The 19680-nt window shown below is 44.4% G+C and overlaps 1 protein-coding gene across 3 annotated transcripts in view; it reads right to left on the reverse strand.

The window, feature by feature from the left end:
• RPRD2 (regulation of nuclear pre-mRNA domain containing 2) overlaps positions 1–19680 on the reverse strand; it is a 476068-nt gene that overhangs the window by 281960 nt on the left and 174428 nt on the right. For 2 of the 3 annotated variants that reach the window (XR_015302626.1, XM_086947466.1), the window contains exons 3-4: positions 7404–7504; positions 5482–5550 (exon numbers count right to left, since the gene is read on the reverse strand). Coding sequence is in view for 2 of the 3 variants with exons in the window: in XM_086947466.1 (XP_086803592.1) it covers positions 5482–5550; positions 7404–7504 (170 nt within the window). In the remaining variant the exon portion in view is untranslated. The remainder of the gene's footprint in view (positions 1–5481; positions 5551–7403; positions 7505–19680) is intronic. The other variant, XM_086947467.1, reaches the window with a different exon arrangement.

Below are 19680 nucleotides of genomic sequence, written 5' to 3' on the forward strand. Positions count from 1 at the left end.
ATCTTGGCGGTCATACAGGAGCTCGCTGTGGAGCAGACATGTTGACAGGGAACTTTAAGGGTCCGATCGAGACTTCTGCCTGGCTGTCAAGGGCTCCTCCAGCCAAGTTGGCAAGAATGTTGAACACTCTTTCGGTGATGTATTCTTTTTGATTATTGGCATGGTGATGTGTGTGTGCACATTCAAGTCTCCAATAGTTCTAATCATCTGATGTATTTAGTGATTATATCATAGCTTTCCATGCTTTTTTTTTTATTCCTTGTGTTTGAATATTTGCATTTAACAGTGTTTATTTTTTGCAGTGGACGTCCAGTATTATCTGCTTGTATTTTATTCCACGTATTTTAATCCATGCATTTAACCGTTACATTTGCTTACTTATAAGTGTGTTATTATTGCTTGAACATATATACAAATATATTTCTATACATTTGTATATTGTTTTCATTTGACATCTGGGAAAGCCTTTTTATTAGAGAGTGTTGCACAAATAAAATCCCATGCTTTCTTTTGAAAACTGTCTTTTGATGCGCCTCATTTTGTGAGTGTTAAATCCCTTTCCAGGTGTTTTTATCACATCGCCATGTGTGATTCCGGTGGGAGTGCAGCATTTTTTATTATTTGGGGGGTGTAGCAATACAGGATCTTATGGAGAGGAAAGGTGTGACCATATAAGAGTGTGTGATAGTGTGGCCACAAGTGAGTCAGAGCTCTGTCAGTGAAATAGAGAGTTTTCAATTAAATGTGCTTTATAATGGAAAGCCAATACTGTTCACTTATAGCCTTCACAGAAGAGAACTTGGGAACAGAGCCAAAGAGACTTTCAACTGCGTTTTGAAAAGTGTCAAGTCTGGGTAAGTAAGCCTTTGAGAATCCCAGATAAAGGTTGTTACCATAATCCAGGTAGGAAGATGTCAAAGAGATTACCATATTGATCTACTGATCAAGAGTGAGTTCACTATCTAGCCAGATTACCAATTTGTTCACCACAAATTTTGGCAGGAAGGTCAGAGAGCATTTGGTTGGTTTTAAGATCACAGCGGTATTGAGTATGACAGGTTAAGGGGAAATAACCAAAGCCGAATGTTAACGAGTGCAGGCTGAAGGGATGGAGTTGGTAATATAGACTATAAAAGGAATTCCAATGAGGACTCCTTGCTCATGGACAAGAAGTAAAATGTAAATGAGACAGATTTACGTGAGAATATGAATACAATTATAAGGAGTCATGATGGTGCTGATGGCACCTTGGATGGGAGGAAAAGAAGTAATAAAATTATTTTAAAGAGGATTAAGTAACGAAGGATTCAGTATTAGAACTATCCATTTAATCTTAAAGCAATTCAGACAGAAGAGGTAATTTTGAGTCATGGAATGACACTTCATTAAGCAGAATAGGCCTCAAACAATGCACTAATACATCATTTGTGAAACAACGTTAGGCTTCTTTTTAGATTAAGCACCTGCTGTCCCTAGAAAGGCCTCTGTCCACCCATGTGGGCTTTTGGATTCATGGGGAAATTCTGAAAGAGGTCAAGTATAGAATACGATTGAATGCCCAAGACCTTCACTAGCAGATAAACTTTACACATAGCCATGTTGGATGCAAATGTTTTGGCATTCCCAAGTAAAGGAGGAAAGAGCCTCCTGTAAGGACTGGACAGAGTGATAAAATTCGGTCAGGACTGACTTTTAGATACCCTGGGTCTTCTTACAATTTATTATGTGGCAGAGGAGGTTTACTTGAATGATAAGGAGATGGGTGAAGTGTAACTGCAGCAAGCCATTTGCTGGGCAATGCAAACAAATATGAACATACAGGGTTGACTTATTTGCAAGTAAACAGAATACTCATATTTCAGGATTATTCAGCTGGTAAGTAGATCTAGTAGCATACAAAGTAGATGTTTTTGCTAAAAAATAAAGAAAAAAATTAAACACATGGAATGAGTGTAGGTACACTTGCAATGAGGTCAAGAGAGTAGCAGCAGAGGAGGAGCCAAGCCAGCAACCACGATGGCCGCCTGACTCCTCGGCTCCGCTGACCCGCCCGCTTTCTACCCGAAGCGCAGCGGATCCTGTTGTCTATCCTGTATAAAAATTGGCGCTTCGGAATCGGGCTGGGCTTCCGACTCGGATGATGTGCTCCTCGTCGGTCAGCTTGCTGTGGACCCGGAGATTCGTCCTCGTCTTGCCCCACCGCGGCGTGTGAGGGACCGGGTCTTTGTTCTTCAGAAAGGCTGCCCCTGGACTCGGCAACAGCGGACGCCTGCAGCGGGAGGGACCGGCGGCTGGCGTGTTACTGTTGCAACAATTGCTACAGTTTGCCGCCCGGCCCTCCACGCTTGCTCCGAAGACTGTAGCAGGCGCTACATTGTATCCCTCACCCGTCTCGAGATCGGCACTGGGTGACTTTTCCATCCTTTGGCGCTGCGGTTGACGCCATTTTACCGGGCGCCCTGCACCTCGGCTTGCAGTCCCTGGAGACTTGCATGGGGCACTCTTCATAACGTAAGCAGCTTATAGCAGTATCCGGGCAGCTGGAGATTACTTTGCAGCGTAGCTTCGTGGTGACTGAGCCTATTGATAACACTATCGGCTTTGTCTTTGGGATGGGCTCTGGCGGACATTACAGAGGACGACAACATGGCGACGCCCTCTGGGTGCAGGACTCTGCTGCTGAGAAGCCCATTGTACTTGCTGCTGTTTTAAATGCCCTGTGCGACATGCGATCATCTATGCGGGCGCACGCCCGGGACCTGGAGGACCGACTGGATGCTGTGTTGCCTGGTGAGCCCCCGGACGACTGTATTGCTTGCTACTTCTCGCCAGCCCTGCTGCACCCGGTGACCGGCGGTGGTGACCTGTGTATCCTGCCGTGTGTTGAAGCACGGAACACCCCGGACGAATCGGCTGCCAGGCCCCCCACTCTGGATGTGCTGGGAAGTGTGGCACTGGAACTTGCCCATCGGCTGGAGAGTTCTTGCTGGTCGACCTGCTTTGTGCCCACCTTGGGGTCCCCCGGAGGGCCCCCCTGCTCTGCCAGGAGATTGTTGCAATGGCCCTGGCCAGTCGGCCTTCAGGTACTGCTGCTGGGTTTCCACCTTTACTGGGTAGCTACTGACTGTTCGGCACTACGTGGGACAGATCTCTGCGAGGGGTTTTTGGCTTGGTGGTGGTCTTTACATCTGCGCCTCTCGTCCAAAATGGCCGCTGCCCGCCTGGACTTCATTGTTCGGCTGGATCGACGGGGACAAGGCTGACACTATCTTCAGGTTTTAAATGCGGTCGGATGCTCACATGGTTGACGGAAAACTAGAACTGCTGGGGTGGTATATGCTATTACGGTGTCGGGTCGGGATCCGAGGAGGGATGGCCGAGGGTGAACACGTTGATTGTATGTTTCCTTTACCTGGGCCCTCCCCCGGACTTCTGTGACTTCTTTTCTCTCTTTTCTTCTCTTCTGCATTTCGGGTACTCCTTTTGGGGCGCAGGCACTCTGCTAGGGGGGGGGGGGGGGTAGGCCGTAGCCTCTGCATGTGTGTAGGGTGGGGCGGGTATTCTTATGTTCGTTTTTTGTTACTATGGGCCTTAGTTTTAATTCTCCTACTTCTACTCTTTCTCTCCTCCTTTTTCTCGGGGTCATTGGGTGGATCGTTATGGTGTGGGCGGTAACTGCCGACCGTAGCAATGGTTGCTTACAATTTCTCCAGTCCGGTCTTCTGCGGTCAATTGCTTAGCGGATATTGTTTGCCTGATATTGATGCTGATACTTGCCCACTTATGTCCTGGATGGTCTATTTTGCCTCAGATCCTTTCTAGCTTTTTTTATGGACATACTAAAAACTTTAAAATTAAACCTCACTTCTCCTGCTTCCCGGTGGCACATATGTCTCCAGTGTAACTCAGTTTTATCCTGTTTTGTGCTCCTATGCTGCCGGGTCGCCCTACAGCTTGCTACTGTGCTTCAGTTGCTGCCGAGGCCGGCCGGATGGTTGTAGGCCCGTACTTGTATGATTCTACTGTGCAATAAAGGTTTTAAAAAAAAAAGAGTAGCAGCAGTGACTGCAATATGGAGAACGCAGGCTTGGTTCCAGACATGATAGATATGTCAGTGGATTATCTGAGGTAGATACGTCCCTGCATATGTGAATGGCCCCTAAAGGGAATTTTAAGATTTAGAGTTGCAGGAACCTTTCGCTCTGTTGGCATCGAGGAACTGGAGACAATGGGAGGAACTTGACCTTTCGCCAGGAGGCTTTAGAATTCTATAGGACTCGTGGCCATCAGGCAAGAATACACACTGGCACAGAGTAAACTGATACATCGGAGTGTAAAATGGGATTTTGCTCCCCTTTTGACTAATGGAGTTCATGTGTTAAACTTCTCAACAGAACGTTTTGAAAAAGGATTACCCTATAGGCCAGTGATTTTGTATAGGTCAGAATTTGCAGCAGGAAGTGCTTTGGTGAAAGTAGTTTCATTACGGTGGGATGTTTTGGTGAGTAGACTGATAAGTGTGAGGGTACTGAAGCTGCCTATAGAAAGTACTCATCGGTCTGGCATGTTAATGCAGCAATGGATGAGCTGGAGAGTTTGGGTGAGAATTTCTCTTTAGAATCGAGAGCCTTATCCGTGTATGGGACTTGGTTACTATGTTTAGTCTCCCACAAAAAGATATAAGACGTAAGCCCCTTGGAGGTGAAAACAGGGCTTAGCAACTTCCAAGCCTGTGTTCTTTCAACGTAAGAAGAACTAAGATGCAAGAAGCACTTTAACTTTCGTTTTCAGGAAAACAATAAATTAGTGGTTAGCTGTATGGAGGGGTATGTGAAGCGATCAGAGGTTGTGAGGGGCATTGTTGGTGCCGCTTCTTTTCCAAGATATTTATTTTCATGTAGGAAGAGTATGCTGGATGCCTGCTCCCCATTTTACCAGGAAGTTTTTTTAAAATTACAGTTACAATTTGAATGAGTGCTTGGATAAACTCCTTTTATTCTCTCCTAATGCACTGAGGCCTGGTAGGTTCGGAAGCACCTGTGAGAAGCTGGCCACATTAGTGAACTACTATGAGTGACATTTGCAAGACTCGAACACTTATAACATTTCACAAAAATGTGTAGTTCTTCAGACCAAGCGTTCATTTCATTGACCAGCCAGCAAGGAAGATGCAGACCGATAACTGGCTAAACCCAAATAAAATAAAGTATGAGAACATGTTAGTGTATCTAAAAAGGAATGGGACACTACTGTAGAGTTCACTGGACTAAAGATAAAAAATGGAGGTGGCCAAGGACATGCAGGAGACACACTGAGAAAACACCCCTCATAAGGAATCTCGTAAAATTTCACAATTTCCATAAAATTAAGTGAAAGGAGAAAGACATAAAAGAAAGTATAATTGTTAAGTGTGTATGCAAACAAGGATGGTGTTAGACATCTCTATTAAAGAATCAGATCATTTTCTCTGGTCTTTCTCACCTTCCACAACTTTCTCCGTTACTTTGGTCCGGACGCTCTTGCTTCGTTCGCGTTTCCCCCAGCCCGTGTCTTATAAAAAGAAACAAATTAAAAGCAACAAAACCTTCAAACCCAATTCCCACCCAGGGAGATCAATATTCCAGAGGTTTTAATGACCACACATCGGCCCACTGCATTAAAAACTGGCAAGTGCATCCGAAAATCCATTTTTTACATTATAGATAACATCTTGAAGAGAGCAGAGACATTTGGCAACTCTATATTCGAGATAGAAAAAATTGTTTAAATGGTGGACTGACAGAAAGAGAGGTAAGAATCTCCAAAACAATTTATACAGTGTAATAAAAAAAAATTAGAAACCTAAGCCCTAACACTTTGAATAATTGCCACTGAGAATAAGCGATTGTTCACCTAACTGAAATAAACTGGATGTTTAAAGATTTTGGATTATAATGGTCATTACATTTTTTTTTTACAATTATATTTTGCCTATTCTAAAACTGATCCATCACAGCTAAGGTAAAAAAAAAACGCACTTTCATTACTCTTTAGACTACGAACATCTAGGAAGCTTAGTCAACAAAACCTAATGCACACTACATGTTGTGCCCATTAGATGAATGATTCAGAGCATATTGGAGAAATCAGATCAGCAGGAAGTATAAATGGATGTCTACAGAGGTAAGTCTGTTTTAAGCCGGGATATTTCAATATCCAGTTAAAGTAACAATTTTAAAGGTTATATTCTAGCCAGTGTTTCACATTTGCATGTATGTTTTTCTTGAAATGTCTGTATATTTGGTAACAATGTTTCCTGCAGGTGCCAATCTAATTATTTTCTAGATTTTTGAAGAATGTTCAATAGGAGAAGGGCCAAACGCGACAGAAAGGAGGGGAAACTAACTAGCGTTCAAACTCTGGATAGGTCAAATTAGCTCCTTTACACCTTTCTAAACGTTGATAAAAAGTAACATTGAGACAAATCACAACACCTGATAACTCATACCACCAATTATCGGTGGTTATGGAACTCACTTTGTGGGGAGCAAGGTACATAAAGATTACTATTAGTATATTAAACAAAATATATATTTTTTTATTTTAATGAAGGTGGTTACAATTCTGCTAACCTACACGCTTCACAAATTAGCTTTGTAAGTAGGTGTTCCTTACTGTGAGGAAGACCAATACTACAAAAGAGAAATAAATTGTCTAGAGAGGGACAGTTGTGATGGAGATCACAAGCAAGACTATCACGAGCAAGAACTGACCACAAACGTATGCCTTAATTCACTAAAGACCAAATAAAATGGACCATTACAGTGCCAATCGCAAGGCTGGATATGGTGTAACCTTAACAGGTGAAGTGCTCAAATAGCATCTATGCAGCTGGGTCTCCAACACCTTTTATTTTCACAAATTATGAGAATTTCTCAAATGAATCAAGTGGTTGACAGGATAGGGGTGCATGCCACACAAAGCTAGTGGCACACCCACACAACTGACATAAAATAAAGTTGAACACAGTTAGGTGCACTTACTATGCAAGGAAAAGGCATGATTCAAGGCGTTCACCTGGAATGCTTTCAAAACGTATTAACACTGACGGATCAGTTGGGATTAAGAAGCAAACATCTGCCCCCAAATTGAAATGAATGAACTAACATTTAATATGGGGACAGTAAGAAACCCCTAAACATGGCAGTCAAGAAAAGCAAGCATATCCACACACCTGATGCAAACTCGGATCAGACCCACTCTACGAATACAGCATTAATATCAAAGACTAGATGTTGCTCATGAATAACACTAAATTATATTTAACAAAAACACCTCGTGGTTGGCACACAGATTCCAATACATCCAGTATATCAAATTACCTACACAAATCTGAACATAAATTACAAAAGAAAAATACATACTCAAAACACCTTTAAGTGCTGCAATTGTCTCCTCTGGATAGACCCCTCTCTCTTCCCAGATCTTAAAGATTCGCTCGACAGCCTTCATAATGGAAGGATCCCTAAAAAAAAAACAAGGGAAAAAAAGAAATTTAAATATGTGTCACACTTGTGCACCTCTAGGACAGGACACAGTTATAACAAATGGTCTTGAATGCATTCCACAAATACGGATTCAATATTAATAAAAAATATGTATGTGTGAGAATTCACAACATGCTTTTGCCAAGACTAGAAATCAACTTACTGAAGCGTGGGTTGTGGTGAAAAGGTAGAGGAACATACATAGCAGTGCGTAGTTGAAGAAACATCTAGTGAGTCCAGAAATATATATATATATTTTTAAACAGGCAACATACATTTTTAGTCATGTAGATGTTTCTCTTATTTGGGGAACACACATTAATTTGGTGGCTGGACAAAAAAAGGACAACAAAAACAGTTTTTGTATTTAAAATACAGACGGAGATCAGGAGATTACAGCTCATAGGTCACATATACCGTGGAGCTCCTGGATGAGAATCAAAATCATTCACAAATCAACATTTACTAGAATTGATGGATTCCAAACTGTGGGATGTTCATTGTGGGTCTGAATCCTAGATATAGAAACGGAATACTACTTGTGAACCCAGGACTCCATCCTCGGAATCTTCACTGAATTCATCAGCACTAAACATATCTTTCCATACACGTATGATTGTGAAACCTTGTAGAAAACACAAATATAGATATAGTTTTAATTATGCCTATCTGGTGGCTCATTTTGTGGATTATAAATACCATTTTACTTCAACACTGGATTTTCTTTCATGTTTATGAATTTCGGACACCCCCAAAAAACAAGGTTTTCAATCAAAGAGGTTTGTAAGAGAAGTTAACTTTAAGAGCATCTGTGCTGGAGTTTCTGCAATATTACCAAATAATTATTTACAGTACTCCAGGTAGCAGCTCTGCATACTACAGGGATGTTTCTGAAGTGATTGGGTTGCGTCTTGTTAATTGTGCTCAAATAGTTCCCGAGGCAGATTGCTTTGTTTTTAACTAAAATGTTATGAAGCCAGACATTAGCTATCTAGCGACTAATTTAAAAGTAGCGAGGCCCACTGTTTTTGTTTAGGTTTCAAATGTCTTTTATACCCTATTTACATCAATGAAGTGAACAGACCTCAACTGCTGTGGAGAAGGAGAAAATGCAGGAAGAGATATGGCACTTTGAATTTGGAAACCTGAAATTACTTCAAGGAGAAAGGTCGGGCGATTTCTTAAAGTACCCACACTCCTATGGAAAGTATGAAGTGTTAAAAAATACAGCTTATATCGCCCTATGTGTAGATAAACTGGATTCTTTCCTATATATATGCAGCAGAGTAACCTTGTGAATGGGTTCAAAAGCAACTCAATTCTGTTTGAAGAGCAATATTTAACTTTTAACTATGGTAACTCCCTTAAAGACTGTCCAAAATATCCTTAATCACTAGAATTAAGACACAAAGAATAACCAGGAATGTCGGGTAGCAGGTTGTAAAATATATTACCTGAATTTGTTTGAAAAGCAATAATGATCATACAAATGTATGTTTCTTACTAGCAGATCACTAGATGTATGGTCATGTGACTTCTTTGACAATGTTCATAAAATGTGCTAGAAAGTTCAAATCGCCATTTTGGAGGAATGAAGGATTCAGACCATTAATTTCAGAAATTATAAACGGATGTGCATTAGCCTGACAAATGCTCTGACCAATCCTAACACATCATTCATGTGTGAGGTAGTCCTTAGCTGTAAAGCAGATTTATAAGGAATCTCTGGTAAGACCTCTAAAGAGCAATTAGGATCAACATAAGGTTCCTTAGTTAGGCACTATTATTTTCCAGATTGGAGGGTATGAAAGGGGGTGTAAAGGAATACCTTACAAAAGTGTGTTTTTCGAAAGGCATGTTTCCCTTGCACTCATTCTCTTGCTCAATGAATGCAAAGCTTTGCCATGTCCCATTGTTTAGTGTTGTGAAGAGACTAACTATTAGGCCAAGCACCTTTTTGTGAACTATGAGTTCCCACACAATACATTTGACGCACTTGCTTGAAGTTCTTTGCATTACACTTCACCAAAACCGATTTGGATAGAGTTTCATGCCAGATAGATTTCAGGCTGCTAGGCCAAAATCAGGTTTGTTGATTAAGTTTCGCATTAGGATCACCTCTTGGCACTACCTGGACTCTCGTAAATTTGATCAAGATTTAGTATATGGGTAGTGCCAAAGAAGACATTTACTTTTGTGTTCAAGGGCCAGAAAAAGACTGGCAGCAATTTGTTAGATTTAGAAGGAACTTCGGAAAATATTTCACATTCCATCACTGCTCTGCATTTAAATCATATGCAACTTTCAATCAGTCCTAATATACCATCTAAATGGGACAGTTTCATCAACAGATTAGAGCATCAAAAGGTTTGTAATAGTGTTCCTCAGAGATCCTTTTGAAGGGATCTCAAAGAGCCTCGTGTTCCCTCGACAAAATAGCCCCTTATTTGTGTTTTACATTGGTACTGTCAATTTGTTTGTTGTGTTATGTTTTTTGTACATAAAGGTTGATAATAAGGTGGGGTTTGGATAGCGTTATTATAATGGTGTACAGACTAGAAATGTACGACTAATAGAAAATCTTTTAGCTTTATTTTCTTACTTTCCCTTATTTTTTTTTCACCCGCTTTCCCAGACTTAGTATACATGTATAGTTAGGGTCCGGTGGTACTGCTTCCATCAATATTCTGAGGTACATATGAACAAAAGTTACTTACCTGTAAACTGTGGTTCTCCAGTATTGGTGTCTTTCATAGATGCACATGCTTGAATAATTCCCCGTCGAAGTGGAAGTCCCACGGTACATAAAATAGCAGTAAAAAAAATATATATATATATATATATATATATATATATATAACATCATAAATATACATATAAATATATAATATATATAAAAAGGACTGAAATAAGAAATGTAAAAGTACCATTGAACAACATAGGCCCATAGAAGCCTAAAGGAAGAATTCACTTTAGTAACATATCCATGTCATTACAATGGTCCACATTCCAGCCAATCAGGCTGCAGCAACCTCTAGAACCTTTTCCTCAGAAGCTCAAGCCCTCAGATTTTCGTAGCACCAAAGTGACCAAGAGTGCAGGAGAAGAGAGCCTCTGAGGGGAGGAAGGGTGGGTCGCATGTGAATCTATGAAAGACACCAATACTGGAGAACCACAGTTTACAGTTAACTTTTGTTCTTCTCCAGTATTAGGGTGGCTTTCATAGATTCAAATGCTTGAATAAGAATAGAAAGCAGTACGCCAACACATGAGTCATAAAGGGCAATAAGAAACCGATGCAAGCAAATAAATGCATATATGAACATTGCATATATAGGAAAGAACCTTTTATGACAGGAGGCGGGAAGCAACAGAGGCTCACCTTCATCTGAAAAGATTTTGTAGCACCGCTTGACCCACAGCAGTGTCTGCAGCGTCAGCTGTCTCCAGACAGTAGTGCCTCATGAACGTGTACCTGCTGGACCACGTTGCCGCCCTGCAAATCTGATGTAGAGGCACTCCAGCAAATAGGGCGGTAGAGGATGCAACTACTCTTGTCGAGTGAGCTCGGACCGGAGCAGAAAGAGGCTTGCCAGCTCGTTGATGGCAGAAGAAGATGGCAGAAGAAATCCATTGAGTAATGGATTGTTTAGTGACCGGATGTCCCTTGCGCATCCGTCCATAGGCCACAAAGAGCTGGTCTGATTTACGAAAGGCAGCAGTGCGTTGGATGTAGAATTTGAGGCAGGGCTTCAAGTCCAAAGAATGAAGAGAGCTCTCAGCGGGAGACTGAGGATCTGGGAAAAAAGTCTTGAGAATGATAGGTTCATTAAGGCGGAAGTCAGAAGGAACATTAGGAATAAATTTAGGATTCGTACGAAGTATAACAGGTCCCTTGAGAATTGAAGAAAAGGCTGAATGGTGAAAGCTTGGATGTCGCTCACTCGCCTGGAGGAGGAAACTTTCCAAGTAAAGAATTTTAATTCCGCTGAATGAATAGGTTCGAAAGGAGGTTTGAGGAGCTGCGATAAGACCAGATTCAAACGCCAAGCAGGTGGTGGACGCCGGATAGGTGGAAACATCCTGAACAGGCCCTTACAGAACTTACTATTAATTCGAGAGGAGTACAGGGATGTGGAGCCATTGTGGCGAAAGCGGGAAATCGGGGCCAGGAAGACTAAGAGTGGAATGCGAAAGTCCAGACTTTGCCAAAAGGAGGAAAAAAGGCAGGATTTTCTCAGGTGTGGCGAGCAGAGGATCGACGTTCTCCTTGTGGCACCAAACACAAAACCGTTTCCATTTCAGTTTATAGGTTTTGACTGAGGAAGGAGCGCGTGCATGAGCAAGCACCTCTCTGCACTCGGGAGCAATATTCAGATGCGCAAACTCATTGTGCTCATGTTCCAAGCGTGAAGCTGGAGAGACGCTGGATCCGGGTGGTAAATCTGGCCCTGGCTCATGGTGAGCAGATGAGGCAGGGACAAAGAAGAATCGGATCGCACAGGGAAAACAGAAGATCCGTGAACCACGTGCGACGCGGCCACCTGGGCGCAATCAATAGGATGTGACACGGTTAAAGTCTCATCTTGTGCAGTAGGCGTGGTATCAGAGGGATTGGTGGAAAAGCATTGGTAATTTCGTTCGACCAGGTCATCGAAAACGCATTCCCGCTCGATCCGTTGTGGGGATGCAGACTGGCGAAGTGTAGGCATTTGCGGTTGAGTGGAGTCGCAAACAGATCCAGCTCCGGCTGGCCCCACAAGTGAAACACACTTCAGAGTCGGTTGATGGAGTTCCCACTCGTGATTGTCCATAGCCTATCTGCTGAGAGAGTCTGCAAGGGCGTTGGAGGCACCAGGTACGTGAACTGCTGTTAGCTGGACTCGATGGTGAATTGCTCATTCCCAGATCTGTTGTGCCTGTCTAGATAGCAGAAGAGATCTCGTACCCTCTTGCTTGTTGAGGTAGTGCATACTGGTGGTTTTGTCCGTACACACCAGCAGTGACTCCCCTTGCACCAGCAGCCAGAAAGATTTTAGGGCGAGAAAGTTAGCCAAGAGTTCCAGGCGATTTATGTGCCATTTTGCATTGATCTGCCGTCCATTTGCCTTTGACTGACAACACTTCGAGGTGTGCACCCCAACCCTCTAAGGAAGCGTCCGTCGTAAGGGTAAGTGTGGGGTCTGTGTCCTGGAACGGCCGCCCAGTTGCGATGTTTGGACGGTGGGCCCACCATTCCAGAGGGCCGTGAATGCGGGTGGTCAGGCAGACTTTGTCGTTGAACGACCCTGAGACTTGCCGCTATTTTTTGTCTAACTCCTCTTGGAGGACTCGCACGTGTAGCCTGCAATTGGGGATCAGCTGTATGCAGGACGATGCCATGCCCAGAAAAGATTTTAACATTCGGACAGAAGCGGACCATCTGGAGTGTAGAAGAGCCACCATTTTGATAATGCGATCTTGGCGCTCCTTGGAAACAAACACCTTCGCCAGACGAGAGTCTATTAATGCCCCTAGAAAGATCCTTTGTTGTGCTGGACGGACATGCAATTTCTCGTGGTTGATGGAAAGACCCAAGGCTTGAAAGACGGATAGGCAAGTCTGAATGTGTTGTCTTGCTGCAAGGAAGGTTTGGGCCTTTATCAAGCAGTCGTCTAAATAAGGGTAGAACTGTATGCCCTGTAGGCGAAGAAAAGCCGCAACCGGAGCCATGATCTTTGTGAAGACTCTCTGAGCGGAACGAAGGCCGAAAGGTAAAACTTTGAATTGGAAGTGTTTCGATCCCACTGTGAAACGAAGATACTTACTGTGTCTGATTGATTGGCACATGAAAGTATGCATCTTGGAGAGGAACTCACCGGGATTCATGAACTGTAAAATTTCCAGCAAGGTCAGCATCCAAAATGTTTGGGACTTGATGAACTTGTTGAGGGCTCTGAGGTCTAAGATTGGGCGCCACTCTCCTGATTTTTTCCTGATAAGGAAAAAGCGGGAATAAAAGCCCTTGCCTTGCTGTAATCAAGGAACCACTTCGACAGCCCCTTTTTTTTATCATAACTGCTACTTGCGCAAACAGTTCCTTTAAATGTGCTGGGGGAGGGCCAGAGGGTAGGAGGAAATTTGAGAAAGTCAAGAGAGAGCGTGGCCCTTTAAGATGACATCCAAGAACCAACGATCTGAAGTTATTTTTGACCAATTGTAGAAGTGTTGGGAGATTCGACCTCCAATTTTCAGAGCAGGAGAACACTTGACTCGTGGAAAGTCACTGTTTTTTAAAGGTAGCACCTCCTCTGTAGGTGTTTTTTTTCTATAAGGCCTGGAATCGGATTGCCTATTCTGTTTGATAGGAGTAGCGCTGCTTGTTTTCACCATAGGGAGGAGCCACAAAAATTGGAGGAAGTACATATGCCACGTGCTCCACGAAAGGTCCGCTTCCGGTACTGGAGAGATCCCAGGCACGAGCAGTGTCCGTGTCTTTCTTGATGGACTCTAAGGCGTCGTCCACATGCTTGCCGAAAAGGGACTCTCCATCAAAAGGCAAATTGAGCACTCTTGCCTGCACTTCAGGCCGAAAAGCCGTAGTCTTAAGCCAGCCCTCCCTCCTTAAGACTGCAGCACCTGCGAGCTGTATGAAACCCATAGAGGAAATATCAATGGCACAGTCTATAATTTCAGAGGATATTTTCCCTCCCTCTTGCACGATCTTGTGGGCTTCTGCCCTGGAGGATTCCAGAAGTAGGTCAACCAAAGCCGAGGTCTCTGACCACCTCTGACAGTCGTATCGCCCGAGGATGGCTAAGGAGTTTGCCGCCCTGACCGTCGTGGCAGCCATAGTGGTGAATTTCTTCCCAATGGTATCCAGGCGGCGACCTTCCTGATCCAGTGGCGAAGTTAACGGAGTTGCCGGGTTACGCGACGTTTTTTGAGCGGCTTGTGTAATGACAGTCAGCCTTTGGTTGTGACATAAGGCATGCAGGTGAATCCTCAGGCGCCTTATACTTCTTGTCAAGGCGCGGAAGCACGGCCGGGATGGAGTTAGGCCGTTCCATTAGTTTAAGTCCCTCCTTTCATATAAATTCAATAATTGGAATGGTATGCATTTGCTTTAAATTTTGATCCTTGGAGTCATAAACGAAACAGTCTTGTTGTTTGACGACCATGGGCAAATTAAAACGCTTTGCGGCTCTCCTCATTAAGTTGTGGAAACCCCCAATGTCCACTGGGGGAAAAGCCAGGGGAGAAGCAGGAGGAGGAGACTGGGTCTGGGCCCGATAATTGTCCCAATCTGCAAGGACAGCGTCGTCGTTCTGGTCCGTATCATTGCGGACATCATCATCATCATCATCATCATCATCATCATCATCATCATCATCATCATCATCATCATCATCATCATCATCATCAGTACCAGGATCTGGAAGAACTGGTGATTTTGCCTGAGCAACAGGAAGTGGCTCTCCTGCTGGAGGAGGCGGAGTAGGAGAGGCCTGCGAATAAGGTGGGAATCGACGATTGTAATCGTCCAACATGTGCTGAAGGTTTGAAATCAAAGACACCGGTATCTGTGCCTTAGGAACCTCGTGGTCAACATCCAGCTGGTCATCATGAACTGGGAAGAGTGACCCCCTGTCATCATTGTCCTCATCCTCATAGTCCTGATATTTTATATTGAGCTCCGAAGGACTGCTTGTAGGACGAAAGGTGTCATCAACATAAGACCCATCAGAAGATTCCTCCTCTGCAGACGCAAAGAGTTGAGCAGGGGAGCCAGAACCACCTTGAAGAGGACTCCAATCCAGCGGAGCGGGATGTTTTACAATAGAAGCTGTCACCACAGTAAAGGTTGTTGCAGTTGCCAGAGAATAGTGTTCCGTCAACGGGCCCATCGACGAGCTTGTGGTCGAAAACGTTGAGGGATTCGTCAATGCTGAACCAGGCGTCGAAGAAGCGGAAGGAGTCGTTTCTGTCCTGTAACTCCAGTTCTGTAGTAGGGGTATCTCTGTTATAGTCATAATCTAGGGAATAGTCCCGCCCATGTGCGTGGACCCCGGCAATCAAAAATAATCTCTTAAATTGTCAAATCATGCAGACCCTGCAAGACACTTAAGAGAGAAAGGTATGAACCGACTTCCAAGTGGCTGCTTTGCAGATTTCAGCAATCTGCACGTTACAGAGCAAGGCTGTCGTGGCAGCTGTGCCCCTGGTGGAATGAGCCTTAGGCTTACCTCCTAAGGTCTTATTAGCTTTTTGGTAACACAATTGTATGCAGGACACAATCCACCTAGAAATGGACTGCTTAGATGTAGTAAGACCCGTCCTGACTGATCCATAATTAATAAACAACTGGTCAGACATACGAATATCTTTGGTTTTATCCAGATAAAATTTCAACACCCTCCTAACATCCAGGGAATGGAGAGACCTTTCCGCTGGAGATGAAGGAGTCTGAAAAAACATAGGCAAAGTTATGGTCTGGTTGACATGAAAATCAGAAATAACCGTGGGAAGAAATTTAGGGTGAGTACGCATAACAATCTTAGCAGCATGAAATACAGTATAAGGTTCTTGGCAACACAACGCCTGAATTTCACTCACCCTGCGGGCCGATGTAATGGCCATGAGTAACGCCGCCTTCCAGGACAGGTGCTGCAACGAAGCATTATGAATAGGTTCAAAAGGCTCCTTCTTCAACCTGGACAGCACCACATTCAGTTCCCATAAAGGCGAAGGAAGTCTGACAGGAGGGAATACTTTCTTCAATCCTTCCAGAAAATCTTTGATCACAGGGATTTGGAAAAAGGAAGTCCGTGAAGGGCATTTCCTGTAGGCAGTCAATGCAGCGAGATGAACCTTAATGGAATGAACATTAAGTCCAGACTGCGCCAAATGTAGAAGGTAAGGAAGGATGACATCTTCCTTACACGTCGTCGGGTCATGGTTCTTAGACTGACACCAGATACAGAACCTCTTCCACTTGTAAACATAGGAAGTCCGAGTGGAAGGTCTCTTAGACTCCTTTAGTATGTCCATGCAATCCTCTGGCAGATTCAGATGGCCATATTGCACTCAGGAGCCATGCCGCCAAACTCAAAGACGAGAGGTTGGGGTGTAACATCCGTCCCCCGAACTTCGTGAGAAGGTCCGGCCTGCACGGCAGCCGAATGTGAGGAAGGAGAGACCGGTGAAGCAGGTCCGTGAACCACCACTGTCTGGGCCAATCCGGGGCAATGAGTATCATCCGAGCCCTGGACCGGGCCAGCTTGATGAGCACCGCCGGAATCAGGGAAATGGGAGGAAAAGCATACAGAAAGCTGTTCGACCAGTTGATCCATAACGCATTCCCCAGCGTTCCCTGCTGGTAGTACCTGGAGGCGAAGTCTCGGCATTTGCGGTTTTCGGCGGTGGCGAACAGATCTACGTCTGGAGTTCCCCACCTTGCGAAGACTTCTCCTAGTACTTCGTCGTTTATGACCCATTCGTGGTTTTCCTGAACCAGTCTGCTCAGTGCGTCTGCCTGAACATTCTGCACACCTGGCAGATGGGTAGCCGTTATCGTCAGTCCTCTGGCTAGGAGCCAGTGCCAGATCGCCTGCGCCTCCTGCGACAGAGTGCGTGATCTCGAGCCCCCCTGCTTGTTGAGGTAATACATCGTGGTGGTATTATCCGTCTGTACAAGCAGAGAGTTGGTCTGGAAGGACGGAAGAAAGGCCTTCAGTGCAAAGTGAACAGCTCTGAGTTCCAGGAAATTGATGTGATAAGTTGCCTCCATCGGTGACCAAGTTCCTTGAATCTGTAGGTTCCCGGAGTGCGCTCCCCACCCCAGGAGAGAAGCATCTGTCACAACAGTCTGCGAGGGAATGTCCTTGTGGAAGGGAACCCCTCTGAGGAGATTCTCCGCTGAACACCACCACTTCAGAGACTGAAGAGCATGCAGGGACAGTCGTATCTTGTCGTCCCAAGATCCTTTCCTCTGACCCCACTGGTCTTCCAAGCACTCCTGCAGCGGTCTCATGTGCAGCCGTGCGTGTGGCGTCAGGAAGATACAAGAGGCCATCGATCCCAGTAGAGAAGACACCGTCCTCACTGTTGTAGATGGAGTTGTCATAAGAGCCTGAGCCTTCCGAAGGAGACACGCTTGCTGACAGCGTATTGATGGAGGCTCCCAAGTACTGTATGCATTGGACCGGAGTCGGGACAGACTTTGACATGTTGATGTGCAACCCCAGCTTGTTCAAGAGAACGCACGTCTTCTGGAAGTGTGCTCGCGCTTCCGAGAAGGAGGATGCCTTGAAAGTTCTGGAAAGTTCTCTTAAAGGCACAGTATCCTAGTTAAGCCACATAATGGCAGCCTATGGGGCGGGCTTGTCTGTCCATGCCTTCCTCTCTATCATTCCAGAGTCTTTTACTGGTGGAGGCAAGTTTCTCTATGGTAGAAACTGCAGGCTGGGTTGTGTGTGGTGTTGTTTGGTGGAATTTCTAGTTGAAGTACTGTACAGTGTAGCCTGTGGATATAGGCTGCATTATTTGTCTTTAAATTCTCTCTTAAGTGTCTTGCAGGGTCTGCATGATTTGACAATTTAAGAGATTATTTTTGATTGCCGGGGTCCACGCACATGGGCGGGACTATTCCCTAGATTATGACTATACACAGAGATCCCCTACTACAGAAACGGTCGACCGAGCCAGGACTTTTCTCGCTGACGGTGCAGCCGTCCTGGACGAGGTCTTCATCGTCGACGGAGCTGTCAACGATGAGGTGGTTGTCGACGAAGCCTTTGTCGACGAATTCTTCTTTGGTAAGGTCGTCGACTAGACCGATTTCTTCGCCGTCAACGAGATCTTCACAATGGAGGTTATAAGCCTAACCTCTTGGTTCATCCTCGACGATGCGGACGTCGTCGTCTTCGTCGACATAGAGCATGTCGTCGTAGGCACAACGTCAACGGATCTTGTTCTCGTTGACAAGCTGGCACTCTTTTTAGACAATGAGGGCACAAATTGGGACTGAACCAGGTCCCGTAGGCGTAGAGGCCGGCAAATGCCGTGGGGAGACAGACTTTGGAGCGTCCACAAGCTTCTTTTTTAGAAAAGGAGAAGGCATCCGTCTCCGTCCCAAGTTTCAGAGAGGTCTTGGAATGGCAAGAAGACACACTCTCTAAATCAGATACAGGGTTGTCTGAAGTCTTCAACCTCTGAAGCCACAGAAGGAGACGGGCCGCTATATCGTTTAGGGTCTTAGAAGAAAAGGTTCTGCAAAATTTGCAATTCCTCACCTCGTGGTCCGGGTACAGGCAATAGATGCACTTTTTTCATGAGGGTCCTCATGAAACAGGCAAAGTTTTCCACAAGCAGAACAAGGCCTGAATAAAGATCTTTGTAGAAGACATTATAGAAGAAGATAAAAGGTTTGTAGAATGAAGAAACTGAGCAGAGCTTAGGGAGACTCCCTTCACACGACATGCAGTAGAAAATCTGAAGGCTTGAGCTTCTGAGGAGAAGGTTCTAGAGGGTGCTGCAGCCTGATTGGCTGGAATGTGGACCATTATAATGACATGGATATGTTACTAAAGTGAATTCTCCCTTTAGGATTCTATGGGCCTATGTTCTATGGTAAATTTCTTATTAATGATATATATATCAGGTGGTTCGATGGTACCGTTTCATCGATGATCTCTTCATCGTTTGGAATGGACCATCAGAAGTTGCACAGGAGTATATTAAGATCTTGAATACCAACCAGGTCAACCTAGAATTTACCTGAGAAATTAGCTCTGACTCTGTGAATTATCTTGATTTGAACATCTATGTAGAGAAGGGACACTAAAAACCAGGCTATATCCGAAAACCTCTGCGGGCAATTCTGTCCTGCATCCCTAAAGCAGTCACCCACAGGATTTGGTGAAGAGTATTCCTTATGGGGAGCTGGTAAGGATCAGGCGTAACAGCACTGATGAGGGTGAATTTCAGAAAGCAGCTAAAGAATGCTTGGGACGCTTCAAAGCTGGAGGGTATAGCAATAAGGTGTTAGAACGAGCATACCATAGGGCGGATGCCCTTAAGAGGGAAACGTTGCTGTTATCCACAGCAACTAACATTGTGAAAAACAGTGACCCAAAGAGTGAGGGAGGGAAATTTCGTCTCATCACTACTTACT

The sequence above is a fragment of the Lissotriton vulgaris genome, chromosome 12, assembly GCF_964263255.1.
Source record: "Lissotriton vulgaris chromosome 12, aLisVul1.2, whole genome shotgun sequence".
Taxonomy (NCBI): domain Eukaryota; kingdom Metazoa; phylum Chordata; class Amphibia; order Caudata; family Salamandridae; genus Lissotriton; species Lissotriton vulgaris.